Source organism: Ursus maritimus, unplaced genomic scaffold (genome assembly GCF_017311325.1).
Source record: "Ursus maritimus isolate PB19 unplaced genomic scaffold, ASM1731132v1 scaffold_21, whole genome shotgun sequence".
Taxonomy (NCBI): domain Eukaryota; kingdom Metazoa; phylum Chordata; class Mammalia; order Carnivora; family Ursidae; genus Ursus; species Ursus maritimus.
In genome coordinates, this window is record NW_024424564.1 from 1,170,045 (window position 1) to 1,192,386 (window position 22,342).

The window sequence follows — 22,342 nt, forward strand, 5'->3', positions numbered from 1 at the left end:
TCCCCTCAGGGAGCTTTCCGCTGGAAAGGTTGGGTTACTGACTTAATTTGCCACTGAAAACAGGTCAACAGGTTAACCCCGGGGAATTCCAGCTACAGGAAAGGAAACTGTGGGGGCGCCTGGGTGGCTCAGTTGGTTAAGCATCTGCCTTCAGCGCAGGTTATGATCCCAGGGGTCCTGGGATGGAGCCCCGTGTCAGACTCCCTGCTCAGCGGGGAGCCTGCTTCTCTCTCTCCCTCTGCCTCTTCCCCTGCTTGTGCTCTCTCTCTCTCAAATAAATAAAATCTTGTTTTAAAAAAAGCATAGGAAGCTGTGCTAGCTGAAAGAGTCCTGGCATCAGGGGCACCTGGGTGGCTCGGTTGGCTAAGGGTCTGCCCTCGGCTCAGGTCATGATCTCAGGGTCCTGGGATCGAGCCCCGCGTTGGGCTCTGGGGTCTGGGCTCCCTGTTCAGCGGGGAGTCTGCTTCTCTCTCTGCCCCTCCCCTCCGCTCGTGCTCTCTCTCAAATAAATAAAATCCTCAAAAAAAAAAAAAAAAAAAAGAATCGTGGAATCTGCTGAGGAGAATGCTGCTACTACCGGGTGTTGGGCCCCAAACTCCTGAACTCAAGGGACAGCGTAACCCCAGTCAATAGGAAAAGAATCCCCGTTTCAAATTTCCTTTTTTTATTCTAAATAAAAACCACACTTTGTGCCGAACAATGGAATATAAAAGAATCAGATGTACGATTTTAGACATCTACTATTTGGGAAAAGAAGTTTACAAAATATACAAAACTTTACAGCAATAGATAGTAAACACTTAAATATTAGGAGGTCAGTACTTATTAATTTAATGGAAGGAAGTTAGACGTCAACAACTCTTCTCGGTTTCATAAGAGACTTTCGCTAGCGGAGGTGGGAGGGGAGGGTGGACTGGACAGGGGAAGGGTGTTAAAGAAACATCGAAATCAAAACAGTTTCGTTTTCATTCTGATGTTAAGGTTGACGACAAGCGATCACAATGAAATGAACGCTGTGTGCCCCGTGCTTCCCAACTCACTCAGGGCAGAACTGAGGCAAAAGGACGTGTGGGGCCCTCCACATGGGCACAGGCTTCTCCACACCGCCCACTCCCACGCCAACAAAATCAGTGTCCACCTAGAAAAGGATTTAAATTCACTTCCGTGGTTGAGTAGTCTCAGGAATAGGGCACAGCAAGAGGCCAGAAGACAAAGAAGACGCATCAGTAGCAAAACCTGACTCGGGAGAAGGGATTTAGGCCCAAAGGTTTGTCCTGGAGACAGAGGGGTGCTGATGGATCAGAAGGGAAGAAGTCAAAAAGAACTTTTACCCATTTCCTGGCTCTTAGGGGTCACCTGGGCCCAACCCCCACCTTTCTTTCCACTTAGCCACGAACTATAGAGACTCCCAGGGGTCTTAAAATGTAGGACCAAATACTCTACTACAGCAGAGCTTCCCAGCGGGCAGTGCGGCATCAGTGAGCCAGCAATGGTCACAGGAGAAGCGGGAGACGGATCCCCTCCTGTGGCCGGAAGCAGCCTCTGCTGTTTATGTTTATTCCAATGTGGCACCCAAGTATCACCTTTTTCCCTTAAGAAACAGGTTGGGAATAGCCTCGTGCTTGGTTTATCGTCTACAGTCGCCATCTTGAAATGGTTCGCTTTTAAACAAAGGGCTCTGCAAATTACGTAGCTGGTCCTGAGTACAGAACAAGAAAGAGGAGGAAGGGAGGAGGAAAGACATTCAGGGGTCAGACAGAACCGCAGAAAAATACAGCAGACTGCTAGACTGGGCTCCAAGGCAGAGCGGGCAACAAAACAGAAGGCTGAAAAAATTTTTTACAAAACTCAAAAGAAAATGAATACCTTCGACCAGGAATCCCAGAGTGCCCTTTGCCACAACACAGAGTTTCAAGTAAAACAGTTCAGACAAGGGTGCGCTGGACGCAGAGGCAGCAAACGTGATTCTAAACAGAGGGAGGGGTCAGGTGTGAATACGGGGACAAGCAGAGGAACGGTTTGGTCAACGAGCCTCATGAGCTCCTGACTCTGCTACATGTCTGACTGCAACCAAGCGGGCCACCCCGATCAACCACGTGGCCTCAGGAGGAGCGGGGGGTGCAGTTGTTTGTTTAGTGTTTCAGGGGCAAAGGTTCAAGGATTTGCTTTTTGGTTTACTGGCAAAAAGGGAAAACTTCACAGTTTCAGGTTAAGTATACAGACTACCCAGCATCCATGATGCCCTCCGTTAAGGAAAAGGGTTTCTCCAGCGCACTGATCCATGCTCGGCCACCTGGCTGGGTTCCAGTAAGTACCGCCTCTCTCAGATCGGACCATTCAAAAACCAGACCTCATCGACAGTCTGGGAGGGATCACTCAGCCTGGAAAAGCTTAGCAGTACTGGACTGTGGTCTTCCGCACATTCTCCTTCTTAAATTTCCAGCGGTCAGCGTGGGAAAGAAAGGGAGAGGCCAGTCAGGAATGAAAAGTCTCAGCACTGCTTTCCTGACAAGAATGACCTGAGGGAATATGTAACCAGTTGGGTTTAGACGGCGAAAAGCGGCTACTCGTACAAATCCCTTCATGTAACAGTCACCCCACCAGAGAGCCATGCACCCCAACTGGGAGGCTTTATCAATTTAGGGCTAGGGAGAGAGGCAGCAAGTCCAACAGGGATGGAGCTTTGGCTTGCCTGTGTATCTTAGTATAGCTTTCCAAGTTTAGGAAGGATGAGAAAATGTGCAAAAAGGTCCTTCATTTAACTTGTTCCCCTCAACCCAGTCCCCAGTCTACTCAAGCACAGGCAGGAGAGGCCTAGGAATTTAGTAAGCCCCAATTTTCTAGAACTCACACCCAACACCTAAAGGATTCCCTGGGCTTATTCCACAAGAGACTCTCCAGAGAGAAAGAAAAGGAGTTGCTTGTTTAAAGGCTTGACACCTTCCCCTCTAGTCCTAGCCCCCCGTTTCCCAAATCTCTGGCCAGGACTGTCCCTTGGAATATGGCTACTTGCTGGGGGAGAAACTCATTTTCCTGAAGTCACTTATCCAAAAGAGATGCTGGGTACTATGTATATAAAAGCAAAAATAAATAAATATCAATGTCCAAAAAGGCTCTGTGAGTTAATTAAAACCACTCGCTTGTGAAACAGCCCGGGGGTGCTGCTGAGTCCCACGGGGGGCAGTGTCAGGGCCTAGGCCAGGGACTCCCAGAGCTCGCCTGAGCAGGGTGAGGTAGTATGAGTTACTGAGGTGCTACCTTGTGAATATGCAAGATCCGAGGGCCCTCTCCCTCTGGCCTGCTCTGGGCAAGAACCCCTCAAAGCCACTAAGAACGGAGCCAACCAGCCCCAAAGAGTGGGCTGACTCCATCCCAGCCACCTCCGGCGGGCCTGCACCAGCTGCCGTCCAATGGCGCCCCCTGGTGGCGATGCCATGACAGATCAGGATAAATTCCAGCAGGTCAAAGGTGAGCTGCCAAAGCTCCTGGCCAGTTAGCACAAAGTAAACAACAGGTTACCCGACTGGGACAGACAGACCGCACATCCCGCTACACACCACCAGTTACTCGGGTCCCTTCGATCCTGAAGGGCTCACAGTCCACCACTCTGCCACCCCATGGGGTCTTCTCATCTACGCCCCAGGGCAAACACACTTCTAGGTGGGAGACTGGATGTAAATTAAGGCAAGGCTGCTGCTGTCAGAGACATCCCCACCTCTCCACCAGGAAATTCAAGGTCGACGGAGGCAGCCGGATGACAGATGACTATATTAAAGTGGCTCCCTGTCCTCTTTGCCCCACAGGGAAGGCCTAACTAACCACCTGGGCTACCACTCCATAAAATCATATTTCTTTGGAATTGAGGAGAAAAGAGAAGCCTCCCTTCCTGTCCATCCAGGCTGCCACTTCCAGCGGCACCGCAGGACACCTCTTCTGACTGGCAAGGATTCGTCCCAAAGCTTTCTGACCTAAACAGAAAGCTCTGCCCCCAGTTTGGATCTAGCTGCCAAAAGATTTTACTGTCCCATCAGCAGATCAGAGCGTGGAAACGAGCAGGCACCTCCATCCCATTGCCTTCTCCCTGCTGAGGGCCGGGCCTGGCACCTGAGGTGAGCTGCCCTGTGGACTAGTCTTTTCTGAACGACCACATCCCCAAAATCTCTCTCATAGCTGGGTGTCCCAGTGGGAAATCCGGCAATAATCCCCACAGTGAAAACCTCTCTCCACCTCCTCTCTTCAGTGAGGCTGTTGGTTGGGTTCTTAGCAGCATAAAAACCTATCAGTAAACTAAAACTCGAGAGGCTCGGAAAGGGGATCTAGTCGGCACCAACCACCTGACCAGATCCCGCGACCAGCCTCCGAAGAATCAAAAACACGGCCCTTCGTGGGCAAGAACAGGTAAGGAGGTAAACATGATAGGGCCGTTGCTTCTCAGAAACAGTAACAGCTCGTGTGCTCTTTCTTCTTTTTTCTTCTTTAAACACAAGACAGAACAGACTTCCTAGCAAGGCAAAATCGAAACTTCGGCTGGAGAGGGACCAACAGCCACTAGAAAATCACCGTCCTGGCTGCCGCCCGGGAGCCCCCCCCGCCCCCGCTCTGCGGGACGCAGTCAGCTGTCCGGGTTCTTGTCCGCCTCTTTGGAATGGATAATGTACATGAAGGTCTGCTCGATGGTGAAGTCGGGCGGGAGGCTGCCCTTGTGCACGCCCACGTGCTTGCTCATGAGGTTGAGCGTGGAGCTGTAGTGGCCGCACACCGTGCAGCGGTACATGAGCGCCCCCGAGTGTGTCTTCAGGTGGCACTTGATGGTCGAGCGGCCTCGGAAGAACTTGTGGCACACCTTACACTGGTACGGCTTCTCGCCAGTGTGGATCCGCCGGTGGTAGTTGAACTCGCTTGTGTGGGCAAACCTCTTGCCGCAGACCTTGCAGCTGTACTTGCTGCTCCCGGGCTGGCCCTGCAGCGCCAGCTCCTCGCTCAGGAACTCCTCCGCGGGCAGCTTCCGCTTCTGGAGAGCGGGGTGCTGCAGGCCAAAAGCAGGCCGGGCATCAAGGCCACTGTTGCACTTGTGCTGGCTGACGTGGTAGCGATAGGCGGCCTCCGACTTGAAGCTCTGGCTGCACAGGTGGCAGCGGAAGAGGGCGTCCTCCAGGCTTTGGTGCACGGCCATGTGCTTCTCTAGGAGGTGCCAGTCCACGAAGCTGTTCGCGCAGACGGAGCAGGAGAAGACCGAGACGCCCAGGTGGGACAGCGTGTGCCACATGAGGCTGCAGAGGTTGAGGTGGCGCTGGTCACACACGCTGCAGGCCTGGCCCTTCAGGTTTAGATGGTCGAGGATGTGCCCCCGGACCACATGGAAATCTCTGGCCAGCGCCTTCCCACAGGCAGCGCACTTCAACTCCGCGGAGGCTGCCCCCGAAAACAAACCCAGCTTCCCAGACAGGGGGTCGTTGGGGTGGACAATGATGTTGTTCTCAAATACCCCATCCCGTCGGTGGAGGGTCAGCTGCCACTGGGTAAAGAACTTCGTTTCACACATGTCGCAGGAGAAGAGGAAAATGCCAATGTGGGACAGAACATGGGTCACCCGGGAGTTTCGGTCCTGGAAGTGGGTCTCGCAGACCTTGCAGTTGCCCGTCAGCAGGTCCACATGGTCCCGAGCATGCTGGCGGATCAGCTGAATGTTGGGCTCTAGAACTTTCTTGCACACCTGGCAGGGCATGGCCTTATTCTCTCGGTTGTCATTCTCTCCAAAAGTCAGCTCGTCCTCACTGTCGTCACTCAACTCAATCACCTCCTCGGCTGTGCCTATCTCCTCGGTGGGGTCTTCAAACTGCAAGTCGTCATCCCCCAGGTCGTCCAGCTGGAGCTCATCCATCTGCCCAAAGCCCGGATCTTTGGAGTGGTCGCTATTGCTCAGACAGGAATTGGTCCCGGTGGTAATGTCAATTGCATTGTCAGGGCCGAAGAAGCTGTTTTTACCGAAGTCTCCATTGCTCTGAACTTTGTATGGCTGGCAGGAGCTCGTGCTGGTTTGGATGCCCATGCTGACGGTGCCTAGGACCGGCTGAGTCACCATACTAGGAACGGAGGTGAAAGGAGCAGGGGCATCGTGGTCTTCTGTCTTTGGCGGCAGGGGCTGCTGCGGCAGGGGCAGGCTATGGTTCGTGTCACCGGTGACATTTCTCTCTTCCTCTTTACAGCTTCCTCCAGCATCACCAGGTAACACATAGTTCCTATCAGGACCAAAGTGCTCCCCGCCCCCCCGGAGGTCTCCGAGGGCATAGGCAGGTTCTGCTGAGCTACAGCTCTGGGTACCAGAGTGGCTCTCCCCGCTGCTGGCCAGGGGCTTGGCCACGGCAGTGCTCTCCAAGTCAGGAAAGGTGGAGTGACAGGCCCGCAGGAGATCCTCCATGCCCAGGCGCTCGGCCACCTCATAGATGACCCCAACATTGATCAGGTCTGTGAAGAGCTCTGATGTGTAGACAAAGCTCAGAATCTTCTCGAAGTTGGCGGGGGTGATGAAGTCCACCACGTAGGTCCTGGCAGCATCCAGCCCCGTATTCAGGAAGAGGTTCTGGAAGTAGCCAGCCGCGCAGGCCAGCACGGCTTTGTGGGCCGGGAAGGAGCGGCTCCCCACCACGATGGTGACATCGCACATGGTCTCCGAGAGCCGGCACTTGTTGAGTTCCTTCAGCAGGTTGTTGGGGTGGTTGGTGCTTTGCAGTTTAATCCTCATGCCCATCTTAGCAGCTCCTACGAGGTTGCCCCTCTATCAGCACGGTTCATCTGTGGACAGTAAAAGGAAGAGATGGATGGCCAAGCACATCCCTGCATGCGAGGAGCTCTGCAGAAGAAAATACCCCCAGTCTGAGTGTTTCCAAGCCCTGAGTGGGGAGCAGGAGCCAGCGGACAGGGCGAGCTGCTCCACGGTGCTGAGGGCAAGGACAAATGACGGGACAACTACCTCTCTCCCTGCATATTCCCAAAGACAGAGTCCTCACAACAAAACCCGAAAGTATTGAAAAAAAGTGTCACAGCGTCGTCTTTAAGAGTAGGCGAGAGAGGTGGCAGGCCTGGTTGGACAGAAGCTCGTGCCTTGGAGCCAAGCCAGAGGCAACCTCTCGGACACAATCCTTCACTTCATTGCCAGACAGCAGCCTCAAGTTAATCTCCTAATTTCTTCCCCAATACAAGCTTTCCTATCTCACTGAGTACATTCACTGCTCTTACAATGCCAGATGCCATACAGGTACTTCCAACACAATTACCAAAGTTCCGTTAGCTGCTGAAGGCAAGATAAGGTTGCTCTATCTTTTATTTTCTTATCAATGCTCTCTCCTTCCAGTCCCTAAATAAACCTCTTGCTCATTCATGATCTCTCCCTACCCAAGCTACCTGCCTATTCTCGTCTTACCATAACCCAGAGCCATCCAGATACTGCTCTGTCACCTTCTCCGTATGCTGTGGACGAAGCTGAAACGCTCAGGACCCGTAGAAATAAAGCAAAGTAGACCGCACCGGAGCATTTACTAGTACTGCAATACGCTTCTTTTAACCACCCTTTTTGGGTTCTATGCATATGCTGACCAGAACTAAAAACACTTACTTGACGCCCTAAGAAGGCATCTAATTATATAGGCAAGACTCCTAAAGGCTTGCTGGATCCCACTTCCCCCCCTTTTCGAGTCCTGCATGCCTAAGGAAGACAAGCTAGCTGCGCTCTCCTTCAGTCTCACCACTCGCCCCGCGCAACACAGCCCCTTTCTCCACCTCACCGCCTTCTACAAACTCCTAACTTTTTCTGGGGTCCAAGAAGCTTCTGCGCATTATTGGGATACCAGTGAAGCATCTCCCGGGCCCTGGTGGCCACACATCAGGTCGGGACACTGGGAAGCCTGAGTGGGGGGGTGGGAGGGGGGCAGATCGGGAACTTCCGAGAAGGCGCCTCAACAATCCCGTGGTGCCGCAGTCTCCCCTCTGGAGGGTCGAACCCAGGAAGAAGGGCGTGGGATCGGGCTGGGGGGCTCCATCTGGGGGCCACCGAGCACCTCGGGCCCTCCCCAGACGGCGGGGGATTCCCCCCGGGGCGTCTCCGGGGGTGCCGGGCCGGACGGGAGCGCAGGGATGGGTGGCGGGACCGGCCGGGGTGGGCGCGCGGCCGGGGACGATGGGTCCGGCCGAGGGGAGCGGGCAGGAGGGAGCCCAGCAAGAGCGAGAGAAAGGCCGGGACGGGGGTCGGGCCTCGGCCAGGGGCAGCCCTCGGCCCGGCCTCGCTTACCCGGCTCCGCGGGGCCCGAGCACCATCGCCGCCGCCGCCTCACACAAAGGCCCCGGCCCGCCGTGCCCGGCCCGACGAGGAGGCGGCGCCGCCGGCCGCGGCCAGACTCTCCATCCGCCGCGCCGCTCGCCGCGCCGGCCCGGGCCGCCCCCGCCGCCCGGCCCGCAGCGCCCCCCGCCGTCCCGGAGGAGGCAGCGCCCCCCGCCGCTCGGCCGCAGCGCCCCCAGCCGCCCGGGAGGAGGCAGCGCCCCCCCACGGCGGGGCCGGGAGCCGGGCGGGCCGAGCCGGAGCCCACCCCCACCCGTCGAGACTCCGCCCGCCCCTAGCCGCGGGGGGTCCTGCCACCGCGCTCCTGGGGACCCCCGCCCAGGCCCCACCTCCCACTCCCACGCGGCCCGGGGACCGCCGGCCTGGCCGCGGCGCGAGCAGCTGCGGGGACCTTCCCAGCCCGCGCAGCCCCGGTTTTTCTGAAGAGCCCTGATCTACCAGGTGGGGGGCCATTCCCTCCTCACTCTGGGACCTGGATAAGTGAAAAGCCCCATCCCGAGTCTAAACTCTCATCCTCTACCCTGTCTACGTCTCAGAGTCCCAGAAGCTTCTCAAAACGTCCACTCTCGTAGTTTTGCAGAAAAAGGTAAAAATGAAGTAAGATTATTTAACTTGCGAGCGCCCTGGGCTGAGAGCTTCCTGAACACAGGGATCTGCGCTTCTTGATACTACTCGCGGCAGTGCTCACCAGACTCCCTGGCCCCTGTGATAGGTGCTTAATAAAGCCCGCTCGAGAGAATGAACAAATGAACTAGCGCCTGAGGTCTGGCCCCCGGTACGCCCCCTCTGAACAATCGCTGATGCCCCTCCTCCCACCTAGGCGGCCAAAGGAAGGAATTCGCAGGATCCCACTGCACCTCGGGAGCCCAAACCTGTTTCCTGCAGCCTGTCCTCCCTGAAGGCGAGCAGGACTTGCCACCCCAAATCCGACTCTTTGGCATAAGGATTATTTTAGGCTGCTTGGTTGTTATTGTTGTTGTTTAAGATTTTATTTATTTGAGAGAGCAGAGCACACACAGTGAGCGAGAGCACACAGTAGGGTGAGGGGCAGAGGGAGGAGCAGACTCCCCGCTGAGCAGGGGGCCGGATGCGGGGCTCCATCCTGGGACTCCTCAGGACCTGAGCCGAAGGCCCACGCTTAACTAACTGAGCCGCCCAGGTGCTCCTAGGCTGCTTATTTTTTAAAAAACAGCAGACACAGGAGAAGCTCTGAAAACAGAACAGAAGTTACATTTATAAGGGAAACCTCCATTTGTAAGGGTGTCTCCCTCTCCATACCAGGAAGAGAGGGATGACTTAAATCTCCAGAAACTGTCACCAACGGAGAAGGCAGGGACTTCAGTATGCATAACAACCATCCCCTTATTTACCGTCCTTGGCCTGAAAACTCCCCACTCCCAGTATCTCCTTTTGTCGTTAGCTGGAGATGGTATTTAAGGTGGTGGCTCAGGCCATTTTAAGGGAATTACTCAGTTGTCCTGAGCTTCTCCCATGTATATAGGAAGTATGCTTGTTACTAAACTTCTGTTTGTTTTTCTCCTGTTAATCGGTCTTTTACTGTAGTGTGGTCACAACCAAGAACTTAGAAGGGTAGAGGGGGGTCACCTGGGTGGCTCAGTCAGTTAAGCGCCTGACTCTTGGTTTCAGTTTTGGCTCTGGTCACGATCTCAGGGTCCTGGGATCCAGCCCCGCATAGGGCTCCAAGCTCATGACTGGGGAGTCTGCTTGAGATTGTCTCTTTCCCTCCCCCTCTGCTCCTCCCCCCGCTCATTGTCTCTCTCTCTCTCAAATAAATAAATAAATCTTAAAAAAAAGAAGAAGAAGGGGGGGTAGGGGCGCCTGGGTGGCTTGGTTGGTTCACGCCCAGTGGGAAGCCTGCTTCTCCCTCTTCCTCTGCCTGCCGCTCCCCCTGCTTTGCGCTCTCTCTCTCTGTCAAATAGATAAATTAATTAGTTAATTTAAAAAAAGGGTAGAGGGAAAATTATTTTTCCTCCCTTACACCGCTGTTTCTAGAGCTCGGTTGTGCTGCTTCTCCCCGCCCCCGCCCCGCCCTTCTCCCTCGGCACCGCAGTTCCCCTCCAGATCCTCTCCTCTGACACTCCTGCCTGGGGTTTGTCATCAAACCAAAACCACCTGCCCCGCCTGCCACCCCACCGCCAGCACTGCCACCAGAGACGTTAGAAGTCATGGTCACCCCCTGTCCCTCTTCAATCACAGGAACCCCTCAGGCTCTGGGACCCTTCTGTTTCAGCCTCTCTCCCATCACATTGTGTGGCTGCCATATGATAGAGGCGGCCCCGCACGAACCCTCAAGGCAGGCACACTGTAGAGTTCCATGATTCCTCGAGGGACGAACGGGAAGAGGACGCGCGGGATGTCGCCGACGGATATAAGACAGTTTGCCTGCTCAGCAACCATCAGTTATCTTGATGCATTTGGGAGACTGTGTGTCCCCTGTTCCACGACCTCACTAACTGGTGGTAGGGAAAGCAAGCTTTATACCAAATGGTGCCAGTCATGTAATATTTATTAGCAAGGAAATACAGAAACAGCCACATGACCTTCTTGGAGTTTGGGGGGGCGGCAGGCAATCTCACTGAGCTCTCCCGTGGAAGGATTGTTTGGAAGCTGATACACGTTCCAATGGCTGGCCCAACCCCCATAGCTGGAGGAGGTGACCGGGTGTGCCCTGGAGTGGAACCGCGCGCAACTGACGGACTCCAAACCTCCAGCATGACTCCGACACGTCAGGCTGCAAGAGTCGTGGGCCTCTGCAAGCCTCCTAACCAACTGTCTTAACCCTCTCTGGGGTGTTGACCCCACTACATGTACTTCACGTGCTAAGAAACCCCCCAAAGGTATAGATTAAAGGTTATACTGTATATACTTGTGAGATTGTGATTTACAACAGGAAATATGTATTTGGTCTTCATCCCCATTTCTGGCAAAGAGCTCCTAAAACTGTTGGAACGTCCTATGTGATGAATATCATAAAGGTGTCCTTTGTTATGTTATTGGGTGGCTTTGTGGAGGTTGAATCAATTGCCAATGATTTAATCAATCATAACTATGTCATGAAACCTCCAAAAAAACCCAAAAGGATGGGGTTCTGAGAGATTTCTGGGTTGACGAACACATGCAGGGTCGGGGAGAGGAGAGCAGTGCGCGCGGGGAGGGAGGAAGCTCCGCGCCCCTTTGCCTCGCCCTGTGCAGCTCTTCCATCTGGCTGTTCCGGAGCTGTGTCCTTTTGTTAACAAACTGGCGATTTAGTAAGTAAACAGGTTTTCCGAGTTCTGTGAGCCGCTCCCGCGAATTATCCAAACCTAAGGGGGAAGTCACAGGAACCTCCAGTCTGTAGCCGGTAGGTCAGAAGCACGGGGATCAACCAGACGTGAGACGGCATCTGAAGGGTGAGGGGCAGTCTCTTGGGACTGAGCCCTCAACTTGTGGAATCTGATAGAATCTCCGGGTAGATGATGTCATGGCGAAATCACCCCTCCACACACGTTAGAATTAGTCCATGGGACACCTGGGTGGCTCAGTCGTTAAGCCTCTGCCTTCAGCTCAGGGCGTGATCCCAGGGTCCTGGGATTGAGCCCCACATCAGGCTCCTCTGCTGGGAGCCTGCTTCTCCCTCTCCCACTCCCCCTGCTTGTGTTCCCTCTCTTGCTGGCTGTCTCTATCTCTGTCAAATAAATAAATAAAATCTTAAAAAAAAAAAAAAAAGGAATTAGTCCAGAACCTCTAAGACTGAAATCTTTTTAAAGTAAATCACCATGCAGCGCTCCTGGGTGGCTCAGTTGTCTAACTTTGGCTCAGGTCCCGGTCTCAGGGCCCTGGGATCAAGGCCCTGCCTTCACCTCCTGCTCCTCGCTCAGCAGGAGTTCTGCTTGTCCCTCTCCCTCTGCCCACCATCCCCCTCCCACTTGGGTGCGCATGCGCTCTTGCTCTCAAATAAATAAACTATTTTTAAAATAAATAAATAGAGTAAATCATCATGCAACCTAGTAACACACACGCGCGCGCGCACACACACACACACACACACACAGACACACAAAGCTAAATGGAGAAGAGGCAGAAATTCGGTCAAGGTCTTTTTGGCCAGGTCTCCTTAGGCACCAACCTCTTTACAACAGGAAGAGGAGAGCCAGGATTCCTATACACAGTCTTCAAGTACAAAAACAGGAATCTGGCTTAAAATTTCGCTTCATTTTGCCTGGAAGCCCCAGGACTGCAATTTTTGTCGGTCCCACCAGAGAGCAACCTTTCTGCATTTATGCTCCTACGTGGCAAAGCACTTGAGTCATCTCAGCACACACGCCCATCTCCCAAGTCAGAGCAGAACCAACTCTGGACGATTTCATGACCTAAATAAATCCCCCAGACTCTGCACAAGTTACCCTACTTTAAAACCCTCTAGATAGGTAATTTTGAAGAGCCAACACAATGACTCACTGAAGAAAGGCTTAAGACTCTGGTAAGATCATTCTTTGACCTTTAGCAATAAACCTGACCCAAAGGCTACGGAGTTGAGCTTTCTCTCTTCCCCCATCCCCACTGTGCAGCCGTGGGTCCAAAGTTGCTCCATGCAGGTTCTGGGAAGAGAGAACTTTCACTGGGGTGAAGGACCTGGAGGAAGCGACCTCTGGCTCCCTGGCGCTGTCTCTGCACTGCCTTGGGAGAGAGAAATATCAGGGCAGTCGAGGCACAGCCAGGCCCGCACCAGGCTAAACTAAGGAGTCTGCAGATTTCCCAGGCTGTTCCCCTAGGATACAGAACACCCCTCGGGATCCCTGGGCTGTGATAGTTGGCATGTCAGATAAACCAAAGACACGCACACGCCTCATTTCAGTGCCTTACATATTCTGCGGACGGACTGCTAGACCAGCGTTTCAGGGGCCAGTATCAGCTGCATTGTAGAGGAGTCGGAAACCAAAGTTTTCCCTTTAAAATAACTAAGATGGCCAGCTAACACAGCAGAAGATATCTGCTGCCTTCTTTCTTGGTCTCTGTAGTAACTTCCCCACCCACACCCCATCCTAGCAAGACCAAGTGTTGTTTGCTTGTCCACAGCCCTGCTACACCGTAAACAGTGTATATGGGTCGCCATCTCGTTCCGTGACCTGTTACAGGACCCCTGCTTGACATTTGCAGACGGAGAAATGGTACAGCTCTGTAGATTCGTCCTCCTCTGTGGCTGGATCCTTGCACAGCCCTGCCCCCCACCCCCACCCTTCTCTAAGTAGAGTCAGATTCAGGGATTGATGTCTCCTAGACTCATCCTTGAAATACAGACAAGCCATTCAGAATATGTTCTTCTTTTATCTGAAGCTAGTCTGTGAAAGTCTTTGAGTGCTAGAAACCATCTTCCAAATTCATTCATTTATTTTTTAATTACTAAATAAGTCTTCCAATACTAATTATATGAAGCACTGACCAAGGCACTGTTGGGAAAATCCATATGTGTACAAAATAAAGATGCTTCCATTTGTATATGATACATGCATGTGTGCATATCATACGTGTGCATGTGTGTATGATGTAGCTGGCAGAGTTGAGGAAGAGAACCCCCCCCACCAGCCAAACAAATACAACACTCTAGATCATATGTGAAAATCCTTTATTGTTGAGGAGTAGAGAGAGACGTCATATTTTTAATGGAGGACACTCCAGAAACCCAGGGGAATGCAAGTCAACGCCCACGGGGACCGAGGATGCTCACTCTGCGGTTTCTACATCACGGTGGGGTAGAGAGATGGGGAAGGAGTCAAGGCACAGGAGCGTTACAAGGATGGGGGAAAGAAGGGGAAATAGGAGCACGTGCAGCTGGGGGTTGGGGGAGGGGGTGACAGGTGTCTTCATGATGCAGCCCAGGGGTCCAGAAGTGGAGTGCTGAGGACCAAAAAAAAATGATATCACATCTTCTGTCTCGTAAGACTCATAAAACCGACCACCAGCTGGGGAAGCAGGGGGGTGGTGTGGGTGGATATGTAAGGGAGGAAGAGCGAGAGCCTTTGAACTAGCCTGTGTGTAGCCTCTGAACTAGAGGAGTGAACCCTTCCAGCCTCAGGAGCGTGCCTCTTCCCAGCTGCATGTTTATCGTGCTACTTACAAACACCCATATGCAAGGTCTGTGGTCCATGCAGGAGGATGTAGCGACAGGGTTCCTATCATCCTCGCATCCCTATGAGTCAGGCACACGCACAGCCCCATTCAAAGTGCCCGGGTGAGCTAATGCTCCCCCAGGCTCACCCATGCCCTCCTCCTCTTTCCAGAAACCTCCCAGAGGAAGCGCAGGCCCAGGGATCACTTCCTTTGTTAGCAGATTCACATGAATGAAAGAAGATGACCCAATGATCTGTGTTGATCCATCTCATCTAATCTCCTTTAAATGCCGGCCCCCAGGGACTTTATGTGCTGTTTTTCTGGGCACCTAACAGGTTGAGCGTGGTTCTTCAGTGGTGAGATGACGAAGGCTGCAATTATGCGACCGGCCCCTCTGAAAGAGCCTGGATTCACCAGCGAGCATTAAAAGTAGATTTCCACAATGCACTTGTTTCCACCATTTGTATAAAATACTATGGCAAAATTGCACTGTAATTATCTTTATGGCCGATGCATAACGCAGGGGGAGAGTATGTCATCCAGACAGAGCTGCCCGTATAATTATCTGGCGGTCGGCAGGACTGAAATAACCATCTAATGAGAGCGAAATGATACGGTAAGTACCATGTAATCAGCGAGTTACGGTTATTACGGCTCTTTGTGCCCTCTCACCCAACACTGAATGGGGGGCTAGACCTACTCCCCGGGCCCAGAGAGCCATGCACAGGCAGCTTCATCGAGAGCCATCAAGAACTCTTGCTCCTTTGGTCTCCCCTGAGAGCAATGGCTGTGGGTAACAGGGACACAGGGAGAGAGGCAGGAGTCTCTCCGTGCTAACACAGACCTCCCAACCCCTCTCTTTTTCTCCTCTCACACCGTCCATCTTGAGAAGCTAATGCAAAGAGAGCTGTCCTATCCGTTGGGCTGCTATTGCTGTGTGGGGGAAGATGGGGTTGAAATGGAAGTTTCCATGTTTTGACTAGACGCTTCCCTGGGGACTCTCATACTCGCATACCAAGTGAGAGATCTGTCAGCCCACTCAAGCCCGGGGTCCAGCCCAGACAGCTCTACAGCAGACAGAACAGAGCCAGCCAGTGGGAACACTGCAACATGACCCACACCTCCCAGACCACAATAATCAAAACACTGCCAACTCACAGCCCATGCACCATGTGCCAGGCACCGTCTCGAGCACTGTACCTGTGCTCCACCCTCCAAACCACAACCTGCCAAATAATATTATCACCCCCATTTTCCAGATGAGGAAACGAGGCACAGAAGGGTTATGTAACTTAGCCACGGGGACACAGCCAGTGAGCTGCAGATTCAGGATTCAAACTCAGGCCATGCTCTTAGCCATTACACTACACACAGCAACTAAGGTATGGTTTCTAGTTACTCCCCATTAAATTTCAGAGTTCCTTGCATTTCTTCCTAAATCACTCTTGTGAAGAATTACACACTAGACCCAGTCACCTGAAATAGTGAATGATCTGAACGGTTTTTGCCCACCTAGGAGGCAGGACGCTGTAATTATCAGATGATGGCCTGTCCGTCTTGTATACAGATAATGGGAGAACGGAACCCGAACGACAGAAATTGACCATCGAAGAAGCCGCAGAGGAAACCCCTTGCTCCCCATGTCCCACCACTCACGCCTGCTCAAGAGTCAGCCAGGGTCCGTGATACTGGGGAAAGAGATGGAAAGTGGGGCCCTTGTGCGTGCACTTGTGTGCGTGTGAGTGCGCGTGTCCTTGCAGACAAGTATGCCCTCTGAGCGGTGGTGTGTTTGACCAACGGTGCTGGGCACTGACAGTGCGTTTTAGGGCAAATGTATGAGTGTTAATGTCTGTAGAGTCAGAGGAAATGCCTCTCTGGCAACCCCCCTACACACAGAGTCCCCTCTCCTCTCCTAATCAACAATCCTTACCTCATTCCACACTGGGGGGATACTTGAGGGTGCCAAAGCTGGGGATGTTCTCTTGGTTTACATCAATAGAAGGGTCTGGGTTAAAGTAAACAGTGTAGTTAGGAGGGATTTTTCTGAATGTGACCTTCACCCTGACCAACAGCAAAGGGCTAGCCATTAAGGGCAACGTTGGAAGACGGAGTTGGGAAGAAGAGGCACACCGTGTCTGGGAGATGGGGAGGAAGGACAGCCTCCCCCCAGCTCTTTCCCAACTGCAGCAGATCTTATAAAGCTTTCTGCATTGTGTTCCCAGGGACAGCTGGACTGTGGATCCCACCTGATTGGGTAGAAGGGCTGAGAAACCCTCAGTATAGCTAAGAGAAGTCCTGTCTTTCCCTCCGGTGACGAATATCGGGCACTTGACCTCTGCCATATCTTTGCTAGTACCCTAAACCCTCCCACTGCACCTCCACACGTTCTTACCCGGCTGGATGTCCCTCTTGCCCATAAGTCCCACAAAGAAGTCGTGCATGTCACCTGTAGAAAGAGGGCCAACATTGCCAACAGTGGTAACGGGGGTAGGTAGGGGGATGGGGATGCACTCCCCCAGACATGTGTCAAGACTTCTGAAATTGGGCTTCTGGTCTTTGGTTCTTTATCATGCCACAGCCTGACTCTCCAGTTAGCAGGCTATCCCCAAAGCACACCCTCTCTGCCCACCTCTCCCGCCTCCACATTTCAAGAATTCTCTGCCCCCACAGGTGCCTGGCTTTAGAATCGTCACAGCCACCAAGAGATTCTCTTGGTTCCCAGTGACCAGCTGCTGGAGGGAGAGTCCACCCCGCTCCTCACACCTGTTTCCTCCTGGCTCCTGGTGACCTCTCACACCCGGGAAAGGCTGGCTGGGCAGTGACAGCTGGCATATTGTTTGTGCCAGCTGAGATGGGGCCAGCCAGAATAGTCACTGGGACCCATGCCCGTGGAACTGTAGCAAGCGGTCAGCAGAGACGGGGAGAAGACACTACTCACGTTTCTGGGGAAGTGGCGATTCCTTAGGATCTGTGAGAGCAAGAGCAGTGTGTCAGTGGGGAATGGACTCTGGAGAGTGACAGTCAGAGGGGGCTCAGAGCAAAACCCTCAATTATTCACCAAGCCATCTCCAGTCTCCAACCCACCCGAAGGCTCCTCCCAGGCCTATTTAATCATCAGAATCCTGCCCCCACCCCCTCTCCCCAGGGCTGCTTCCTACCCAGGCTAGCCTTGCTCAGCATTTTGAGCAATCCATCCAGAGAGACTGAGCGGCTGTCATAGAGTTTCCGGAGCAAGGACGGTGGCAACTTGTAGAGGTCCGAGTCCTTCTAAGGAACAGAAACAAAGAGGGCTGAGGTTGGAGGTTCACACCTAATCCACTCGCCCCTCCCCACTAAGAACAGCCTCTTCTTGAGCCCATCACAGGGCTTGATCGGCCTGTATCTTGACCTCCTGTATCTTTCGGAATCTTCTGGTTTTACGCTGGAAGAGATGTGGGCTCTCCAAGTGTGGTCCAGGGACTGGGAGCATCACTGCTGTAGGCTTGCTAGAAATACAGTTTCTAGAGGCACCTAGGTGGCTCAGTCAGGTGAGTGTCTGACTTGGGCTTGGGTCGTGATCCCAGGGCCCTGGGATCTAGCCCCACATCAGGCTCCAGGGAGTCTGCTTCTCCCTCCCCCTCTACCCCTTCCCCCTGCTCATGCTCTATCTCTCTCTCAAATAAGTGGAATCTTTAAAAAAATATATTAAAAAAAAAAAAGAAATGCAGTACCTCAATCTCAGTCCTACCCCAGACCTACTGACTGAGACAGTCTGCATTGTAAGCAGGCCCCCGGTGACTGGGATGCACGGTTAGATGTTAGAAGTGCTGGAAAAGGGGGAAAAGGGAGCCCATTGGACATCCCTGGAGGCAGACCAACCATCCCGGTTTGCCTGGGACTGAGAGCTTTCCTGGGATGTGGGGCTTTCATTGCCTAAGCTGGTGGTCCTGGGAACACTGGGATAGTTGGTTCCTCTATCTCCCAAGCTCGAAGGGGACTGTCTGGGGCTCTCTCCCAACTACTGCCCCCTCTCTGTTCTCCTTCGCACGTCAGGAACCAGTTTGCCCCAGGATGTTGTTGCCCCACTATGTGAGTGAGCCATGAGTTCTAGGAAAGGCCCATCAGCTAGAGCAGCCGTCCCCTGTGCTCGATGGAGTCGCAGACACGCCTCAGCCCTGGGGAGGGGCGCAGGGAGGCAGCAGGGCCCAGCGGCAATCCTGAACCACCACCCCCCCGCACTATGCTCCAGGGGGACATTTCTCTCCCTGTGCTTCCCACCATCTCTCACTCCCTTGCTTCTCCATGGGTTTCTGCCTCCGGTGGTCTCTCCCTCTCTCCTTTCTACACTGAATTTGGAATTTCTGGAAGACTGCGTGTTCAGAATGACTCCTCTTCTCCCCCACGAATGAACCCCATTCTGAGCCTGCTGCCAGGCAGGGGCTCTTCACTGCCTCGGTGACGTTTGTAGCTACTTGGGCACAGCGGGATGGGTGGTAGGCACACGTATATCGTACCCTCACCTCACCCCAATGTCCCTCATCCTCACAGACCATCAGGGAGAAGGGGTGGGATGGCAATCTCTCCCTTTCATTGACCAAGAGTTAAAGGTCTTGAAGCAAGCTTGTCTCAGAAAAATATATCCAGATATTCTATCTCCAACTGGAACTTTGGGCTCCAAACATAGTGTCTAGCCCATATTTGGCACTCCTTGTGTATTTTTTGTATTTTTTAAAAGATTCTGTTTTTAAGTAATCTCTATACCCAATGTGGGACTCGAATTCACAATCCCCAAGATCAAGGGTCGCATGCTTTATCAACTGAGTCAGCAGGGCACCCCTATTTTTTGTATTTTTGTAAAGATTTTATTTATTTATTTGTCAGAGAGAGAGAGAGCACAGGCAGAGGGAGAAGCAGGCTCCCTGTTATGCAGGGAGCCCGATGTGGGGCTCAATCCCAGGACCCTGGGATCATGACCTGAGTGGAAGACAGAGGCTTAATCAACTAAGCCCCCCAGGCGTGCCTATTATTTGTATTTTTGAATCGGTTCTGGTCTTTTGGATCTGGTGCAACGGCCACCACCTGCAAGGCTGCCAGCCTGTCGTGCCCTGGGACACATATGGATGAAGACTGATTTGTCTCTTTGCCCTGCACACGGCTTCCTAGGCAGCCACTTTCCTCAAATTGTTCAAATATTCTGCCCACCTCCTGTAATGAGATGCTAAACAGATCTGAGCTGGAGAGGCAGTTAGACTTCACGCACTGAATTTGTAATAAGTTCCATCTATAATCGTCTTAAAAGCATGTGTACCAATGTAATTGCTGTCATTTCAAAACCTTGAAAAGACTTCCTCCCTGCTCTCCCTCTGTACCCCTTCACTGACAACTCCTGCTCTTTTTCTTAGAGAAACTTTGGAAATCAGGGCCCAGTCTGTGTTGTGGCCATTTTGCCCCCTATTCTGACTAAGCAGAGGCTAGAGTGGGGGCAAGAGAAAGGAAAGAAGGGGTTGGGGTCTCAGCAGCACCTGATGTTACTGGGGGTGGACGTGCAGGGTATGATAATGGAATTTATTTGAATTTTGAAAACAAAATAATATATATAACTGACAGGTAAAATAGCATACGAACGACCATTTGGGAGAGAATTTCTGACTGCGTGTCATCCCATCCAGGGAGTGGAGAGGATCTGCCCCCCTGCAAAAGGACAAAAACTGAGTGGTACCACCCTAGCTTACCCCTCCAGGATCCGGGCCCCAAGTCACGAATCAACCAACCGCAGAACATACTAGTAGGGCACTTTCTAGGTACAGGGCTATCACGGACACACAGAGGGACCGAGACACTTACAGACATACCTAGAGACAGTGCGAACATGACACCACCAGAGAGGCAGGGAAACCCGCCCTCTGATGGATCACCGGGGGAACTCCCAATCTGCCCGGCCCACCTTCTTCTCGACAGCTGTGGAACAGGCAGCGTGCGGGCTCTCGGGACATTGCCCAGTGCTCTGCCAGGGCGGGCACAGCTAGAGGGGGGCCTTACCTTGTTGTGGCCCCCACCAGGTGCCACCTGCTCCTGGGAGTCCTCACAGACAGCCCCCAGACTGCGAGCCAGGCTGATGGCCAGAATGGCTGCAAACAGCAGGGCCCTCCGCATGGTGCCTAGGAGGAGAGAGGGACAGGGCAGGACCGAGGGCAGAAGGGTACAGCACGCGTGCAGACGCAGGAGACGCTCTGTGACCAGCAGCCTGTCCTGACCCTGCTTCCCCAGCCCCCAGCTCTCCCATCTGAGCCCTGGTCCCGGGAGAGTAGCTCTGGGGAGGAGGGCCGGCCGTTGGGCTCATCCCCCATCACACATCTCCCCACACTGAGCACCTGGCCACGAGCCGTGTTGCAATAGGGCCAGACTGGTCCCCTCAGGACGATGGTAGGTTTCATAGGACACGCACGGGTCTGCCGTCTTAGTCAGCGTAAGGAGGGATCCTGGATTCTACTTTCCAGCACTAGATAACCCAAGACTTCGGCAAAACTTTCTAGTATTGATAGAATCAGTCTGAACCCACAGGCTCCGAACATTACTGGTTCTCAACCCTATCGGCGTGTTCTGCTTCCCTTCCCCGTGCCCTGCTCCCGGATCGAAAGCTGCCACCTCTGTTCCCTCCTGTCCCTTGTTTCCCCCTAACTCTGGCCTCTGTCCTTTGGTGCCAGCTCCAGTCCATCCAACATTGTCCCACTCGTGCCTACCTGCGGAGCCTGGGGCGGAGGGTCTGACAGGATCAGGGAGCTGCCCGGGAGCAGTGCCCACTCCCCCACCACACGCTGGTGCTGCTGCTGGCTCCGTGAGGAGAGGCACGGAGTGGAGGGGATCTGAGGATGTGGCAGGAACTCCTGCCCAGCTCCCAGATAAAGGCTCTGGGAGGGTCTGGGGGAGCCGGGGGAGGGGCTGCGAATCACCAATCCCAGGGTGGCTGGAGGGGAGGGGGGGAGGCTGGTGGAGAAAAAGGAGGATATAGGCTGCAGGCGCGCACACACACACACACACACACACACACACACAGCCTGCTGTGTGCTGGAGTTACCCAGCAGCACACTGTCCAACAGCCCCTGAGCTGGGCACACTAAGGAATGACGTTGGTATGTTTTGTACCAAAATGTCCATGCTGGGTCGAGCTCAATAGGTGTGGTCCCTGAGTCTCTTTCTCCTCATTGTTCACCCACCAGCTCCTTGCCCTTTAAACCTGCAGACTCAACTGCCAGGCCGAAGAACTTCAGCAGGCGCTTCTCCGGCCTTCCTCACCACCAGGACGACCAGACTCAGGCCCTGAGCACGGCAGCTGCGTCTGGTATCCCTTCCCGTCCTCATTTCTCCCTCTGCCTCCTTCCAGCTGCAGCTGACCCATCACCTTGGTTCTCAGGCCAAGTGAGGGTCTGTACTTCTCCCTGGCTACTCACGCAGAAACTTCCAGTGTTTGCCTCCCTCCACCACTTTGCCAGGGCTAATGCCTCCCCCCATGCCACTCCCTCTCCACCTCTGAATCAGCCCGATTTAGTTGAATTCCTCCAGAGTTCTAACTTCTATCCTTCCTGCGAGAATCTCGGGAAGGAGGAACAGAACACGGTGGCTGAGCTGTCATCCCCAATCCTCTCCCTGGCCCGGCCCAGCCCAGCCCAGCCCAGCATTGATCTCTTAATTGCTTTTCTTTTCTCACAGTTACCTGTTTTCCTCTCTCCAGTCGGCCTCCCTGCAGCGAGGGCAGCCTCTCCTCCGTTTCCCACTCTGCTGAAGGAGCTCGTGCTGCTCGCTTCCTGCCCAAGGTGGAGCCCCAGGGGAGAGCCAGAGTCAGAGTTGGGATGAAAGAGAACCGGAGAGAGGAGGGAACTGGGTGTGTGTGTGTGTGTGTGTGTGTGTGTGTGTGTGGAGTGCGGG

At 53.6% G+C, this 22,342-nt stretch overlaps 2 protein-coding genes across 2 annotated transcripts; both read right to left on the reverse strand.

Moving 5' to 3' along the window:
- Window positions 1–643: 643 nt before the first annotated feature.
- ZBTB39 (zinc finger and BTB domain containing 39) lies at window positions 644–8,415 on the reverse strand. Its single transcript, XM_040637153.1, has 2 exons — window positions 8,285–8,415; window positions 644–6,792 (listed from the first exon to the last, which is right to left on the reverse strand). The coding sequence occupies exon 2, from the start codon at window positions 6,746–6,748 to the stop codon at window positions 4,613–4,615; it is 2,136 nt and encodes a 711-aa protein (XP_040493087.1). The 5' UTR covers window positions 6,749–6,792; window positions 8,285–8,415; the 3' UTR covers window positions 644–4,612.
- A 5,523-nt stretch (window positions 8,416–13,938) lies between these two features.
- Window positions 13,939–21,333, reverse strand: TAC3 (tachykinin precursor 3). Its single transcript, XM_008683809.2, has 7 exons — window positions 21,160–21,333; window positions 20,459–20,577; window positions 17,599–17,707; window positions 17,379–17,408; window positions 16,833–16,886; window positions 16,371–16,445; window positions 13,939–14,227 (listed from the first exon to the last, which is right to left on the reverse strand). Exons 2-6 carry the CDS (start codon window positions 20,570–20,572, stop codon window positions 16,372–16,374), a joined length of 381 nt encoding a protein of 126 aa, XP_008682031.1. The 5' UTR covers window positions 20,573–20,577; window positions 21,160–21,333; the 3' UTR covers window positions 13,939–14,227; window position 16,371.
- Window positions 21,334–22,342: the final 1,009 nt, after the last annotated feature.